Source organism: Coptis chinensis, chromosome 1 (genome assembly GCF_015680905.1).
Source record: "Coptis chinensis isolate HL-2020 chromosome 1, ASM1568090v1, whole genome shotgun sequence".
Classification (NCBI taxonomy): domain Eukaryota; kingdom Viridiplantae; phylum Streptophyta; class Magnoliopsida; order Ranunculales; family Ranunculaceae; genus Coptis; species Coptis chinensis.
The window spans coordinates 28,737,786-28,743,398 of NC_141456.1; the positions used below are offsets into that span (position 1 = coordinate 28,737,786).

General features: G+C 43.5%; 1 protein-coding gene across 1 annotated transcript; it reads right to left on the minus strand.

Annotated features, from left to right (window-relative positions):
- Positions 1–4,576: 4,576 nt before the first annotated feature.
- LOC147523318 (uncharacterized) lies at positions 4,577–5,341 on the minus strand. Its single transcript, XM_086570586.1, has one exon. It carries the CDS (start codon positions 5,339–5,341, stop codon positions 4,577–4,579), a length of 765 nt encoding a protein of 254 aa, XP_086426712.1.
- Between the last annotated feature and the right edge of the window lie 272 nt (positions 5,342–5,613).

The window sequence follows — 5,613 nt, forward strand, 5'->3', positions numbered from 1 at the left end:
CGCCTCGTAATATGGGGAGACGTGGCACGTTAGGGTTAAATTAAATGATTGCGTTGCTTTGGAAAATGAACCAGTGGCTTGTGATATATGCCTAGAGAACTGAAACGTTCGTCATTTGCATCCTTGAGTTCGAAAGGCACATGTTAGTCTCTGCCATTTTTGCTTTGTGTTTCCTTTTCTTTGTTGCTTTTTTCTTTTGTTTGGTTCACTAGGTTTTAGCTATCATTTATTTGTTATTGGTGAGTTGTACAAGAAGAGAAAGTATATCTGATTCAGATGATACTCGATCTGAGAAGATTCGAGATGTTTCATTAAGTGAGGAGATACAAGAGGTTGGTTCTGATTCTGTGGTCATGGTGGCAATCAGTTCTGGTGCATCATCCTCTAGTGGGTTGCCTCCTAGGGTAGTAGACAAGTGAGCTCTGAAAAGCTTTGGTGATTTGAGGTGTGCGTATGATATTCGTGGAAGCGATCTGGAGAGTCACGAACTGGGTAAGGAAGCTGACGTTTTTAGTAACGCTTTTGTCCCCCGTGACTATGGTGCGGTTATCTGCGAGGGGCAACTGAGAGCGGGGTTGAGGTTACCGTTGTCTAGGCTGACATGTGAGTTTTTAAATTTTTGTGAGAAAGCGCCCTACCAATTTGTTGGGAACACATGGCGTTTGCTTAGAGTATTTGACCTTTTGAATGAGAGTGGAGAATACAACATTGGTGTTGCGGATATTGCTGAGCATTTTGTTGTGAAACGATATAGAGCTAATAATTTTAGCTTATAGACGTTGACTGGGAAGTCTAGCATTCTGGATGGGGTTAGTAACGAACCCTGGGAGAAGAGGCCATTTTTTATAGTTGGGAATTATTGTACCTCTGGGTTTAGTGTGGAGACTAGGGTTTGTAATTTTACTGGTACGTACTAAGTTGTTTGGTTGATCCATGCCTCTGTTTGTATGTTGATAAGTTTGTGCTATAACGAACTAACCTTTGACTTTTTTATGTTACAGAGGTCGTTATTGCCAGAAGGAAAGGGTGTAGTGTGATAGAGAAGTTTGCTCGTCTAACTCGTGCTGAGAAGCGAGAGAAGTTGCCTGAAGTGGCCAGCTACTTTGTTGAAAGAGGAGGATGCGGGATCAGGGCAAAGAGGAAACAGCAAAAGAAGAGGTCCAGAGGACAGAACGTGATTACATCATCAAGTGGTTTAAGCATGGAGCGTGAGGACAATGGCATTATCAGTAGGGAGGCCAGGAACAATAGTCAGTCTGCTCAGGAGCAACCTAGCGGTGGGGCTGGTGGTAATAGGTTGGTGAGGCGACCTAACGGTGAAAGGTCTGAGGTCGCTACAAGGGGGAGAGGGCAGGAGGACGCCTCCTTCGACCTGGATGACATCACTGCCAGTCTTCGTGAGCGGAAGAATACATTGAAGAGGAAGGCTGGGGAGTCTGAAGGGCAGAGCTGTGAAGGTCGCTAAAGGGTATGGGTATGTTGTTGGGAGCAGCTCTGGTGTTGGTAGTGTTGAGCAAACTGGAGGGAAGACCGCTCGTAGTTCAAGGTTGAGGGCCCAGGTCGATTTCAGTATTTTGAGGTAGTTGTGGTACTGAAATTGCTTTGATCCCTACTGCTGGCAGGGTGAAGGAGATAGGGGTTGCCAAGGATAGTGGGAAGAGTTCTTCTGGTAAAGGTAAGGACATTTTGGAACACAATCTGGAGTATGTGCATGAGAGGTCGGGACAAAAATAGTTCGTGAAGAGGTCAGACATTAGTTACATGTTTGCACCTATAGCAGCTTGTTTACTATAGGGGATGATGCTCAATGGAGATAGGAATGATCTTGATTCTAAGGGTCTAGAACAGAACCTGAGGGCTATGGACCTGGCGCACTGTTTGGTAAGCGATCAAGCTGTCATTGTTGGATTGATTTTTCACTCTTTCATATATTTGCATTGAAATGTACACTTGTGTGATGCTGTGATCTTCTTTTGGTGCAGTTGATGGCTGGTTATCAAAAGTTAAAGACGGCAGCTCAATTTGCTGAGATGGAGAAGGGTGAGGTCGAGGCTTTGAAGGACAAGCTGGTGTCTGTTCGGGTGGTGCAGGAGTCGGAGAAGAAAGAGTTGGATGATGTGAAGGCACAGCTCGTCTCAGTGACTCTAGAGAAGACGGTAGCTGTCAACATGGTGAGAGACCTGGAAGGGAAGTTAGCCATAGCTAACAACTTCGCCCAGAAGTGTAAAGGGGTCACACTGCAGGCTAAAAGGGCCTATGACAGATGTGCCTTGAACTAGAAGAGATGGAGCAGAAGTATGAGCAGCTCAGAGAAGAGCATGAACGTGGAGCTTTGGGTGAACGAGAGAACACCTCACCCGAAAATACAAGTAATGCTCTTAATGTAGTGCCCTCTATTGCTGCCTCTGCCTCTGTTGATTTACTTCCTGTTATTGGCGAGCTGGAAATGAACACTGCCATCCCTCCTGATGCGACCGCCATAGAACCTGTCTCATCTTATGTGTTGGACCCTCTACAAGTTGATACCTTTCACCATGTTGTTTGATTTCTTCTTCTTTGAGAGTTGTGAGGTTTTTTAACATTTCTCTTGAATTTGTAATCTTATGCGAAAGTGGTGGAGATACAATAGAGCTGGTTTCCTGGGCTTGCCCAGGTAGTTCACCTTACTTATTGTTGTTGCATGGCATTGGCCAAATGCATTAAGAGTTGATAACATGGGGCGACATAGGCAGTTCTCCTTTACTATCTGCTTTATTTTTGAGACCTTGACAAACTGGTTTCCACATAAGTGGCAGTTTAGTAGATTTAAAGAACTAGTTTCATGAGTGTGTCCAGGCAGTTCGTACTTGCACTTATGAAATGCATGTTTACTTTGAAGTATGATCTTACTTTTGTCTGAATGCTTGTAACTTTAATATCTCATTAGGACTTGACCTAGAGACGTATGTTCTGTCGTCTAAGAAGACTTAGGATGCCTTTAAGCATTGTAGCCCGATTGAGTAAGCATTCTGCGATAAGTTGATCCTCGAGTTGTAGGTATTCAACTAGTGAGAAGTGTTGGAGCTGTGAAGCCTTTGAGCTTGAGTGAGCATTGTAGCTTAAGTAAACTTGTTGCTCTTAGAGAGCAATATTCTTCACTAAGTTAACCCTAGAAATATAGGTTTTGAACTAGTGAGAAGTGTGTGAGCTATGTAGCTTTTAGCTCGAGTGAGCGTTTGATCGTACAGAACGTTTGAGCTCTGGGGAGAGTTTAAGTTCGTTTGAATGTTTTGCTCTTAGAGAGCATTCTGCACTTAGTTGACCTTAGAAGTATAGGTCTCCAACTAGCGAGAAGTGTTAAGGCTAAGTAGCATGTGAGTTATGTAACCCTGAGCTCGAGTGAGCATTTTAATGTGGAGAACGTTTAAGCCCTATAGAGCGTTTTAGTTCGAGTGAACGTTCTGCTCTTAGAAAGCGAGTTGTGCGTCTACTTGATAACATTGAGAGATACAAAATAAAAACTGTATGTATAATGCTAAAAGTAAGAACTCATGAAAACGGAATTGTTTATTGATAAAATTTCTTTAACAAGAAAGTATTCCAAGGACATGAAAGTGCCTGTCCATCTTGGGTTTTGATCCAATATGCTCCATTGCGAATGACTCGTTCCACTATATAAGGGCATTCCCATAAGAACTCATGAAAACAAAATTGTTTATTGATAAAATTTCTTAAACAAGAAAGTATTCCAAGGACGTGGAAGTGCCTGTCTATCTTGGGTTTTGATCCAATATGCTCCATTGCCAATAACTCGTTCCACTACATAAGGGCCTTCCCATGTTGGTGCCAGTTTCGAGTCATCTTTAGTCTTTTTCGAGACTAGGTCGCCAGGTTGGAAACTTCGAGGGTTAACTCACTTGTTGTATGTCTTCCTCAGGGTTTGATGGTAGGATATCACTCGAATGGCTGCTAGGTCGCGTCATTCTTCAAGTAAGTCGACCTCATGAGCAAAGATGGAATCGTTCTTTCTAGATTCGACAATCTCAAATCGAGTCGTTGTAATTGTCAGCTCAGTAGAGATGACAGCCTCAGTACCGTAACATAGTGAGAATGGTGACTTCGCCGGACTGGAACAAGCAGTCGATCTATGAGCCCATAGGATGTTTTCTAGCTGTGTGCATTGGCCACTGGCTTTTGTTCTTTTCAATCTTCTTTTTCAAGTTCTCCATAATTGCTTTGTAACTAGCTTCTGCTTGACCATTGCTCTGAGCGTACTGGGGAGTGGAGACTGCGTGAATGATCTTCCACTTGGCCAAGAATTCTTTGACTGTTTTCCCTTGAATTGAGAGTCATTATCCATTACCAATGTGTGGGGAAGGCCAAATCTGGTAATGATGTTGGTCCAAATGAAGTTTCTGACATTAAATTCTTTGATATGAGCCAAGGGAATCGCTTCCACCCATTTGGTGAAGTAGTCTGTTACAGCTATGATGAACCGAAAGCCTGTGCTTTTCTGTGGGATAAATGGACCCATGATGTCCAAGCCCCACATGTGAAATGGCCAAAGGCTGGCAATGCTGATCAGTTCGCGAGCTGGCTAGATGATGTTGTGGCCAAATGTTTGACACTTAATGTATTTAAGTACATACTTCTTGGCATCAATCTGCATTGTTGGCCAGAAGTATCCTTGTGAGATCGCTTTGTGAGCTAGAGAGCGACTTCCTACATGGTTCCCACATTCTCCCTCGTGGATTTCTGTAAAAATCATTTGACCCTGTTCTGGGCTTATGCACCTCAGATGGGGTCCTCCGGCGGATTTTCTGAAAAGTTTGCCATTTACTAGGCAGTAGCGACCTGACTGATATTGAACTTGTCTGGCCTTGGTGCGATCTGCTGGTGATTTGCCAAACTGAATATAATCTAAGATAGGTTGTATCCATGTTTGACTCATTTGAGTGTCAGAAAGTGGGCATAGGTTGGTAATTTCTAAGACGTGCTCAGTTTGGTAAGCAGGTCGATCAACTACTTCGATAAGTAGTTTCCTAAGGTCACAATTCGGTGTTTGGGTTGCAAGGTACGCCAAGCTGTCAGCGTGGTGATTATCTTCCCATAGGAAATGTTGTATGGTAACTTTCTTGAAAGAAGGTAGTAATTGATCTACAACTTGAAGGTACTTAGCAAGGTTACCTTCATTTGTGGTATACTCATGGGCAACCTGGAGAACGATCAGTTGAGAATCGTTAAAAACTTTGAGATCCTGCACTTTGAGCTCTAATGCCATACGGAGTCCTATGATCAAGGCTTCGTACTCAGCTTTATTATTGGAAGTCGCGAAATCGATGCGAACTGATTTTTCCACCATGGAGCTATCTGGTGATAGTAGGACTACTCCGACTCTGTTGCCAATTGGATTGCTAGCTCTATCCACAAAGAGTGACCATAACTCCGGGTCGTGTTCTTTAGAGGTCGGGATGCTGTCCTCTGGTTCCCAGTTCAGGTCGTCAACTGGGAAATCTGCTAAGAAATCAGCAACGACATGACCCTTCTGAGAGGTTTGTGGGTGATAAGTGCTCAAAAAGTGTTATTTAACCCTCGATTATGCCTCTTGTTTAGCCATCTTAGTGGACTAATAGT

What these genes read in the sequence shown, in the direction of transcription:
- LOC147523318 (XM_086570586.1), bottom strand. Translation starts at nt 5,341, where the DNA reads ATGGTGGAAAAATCAGTTCGCATCGATTTCGCGACTTCCAATAATAAA.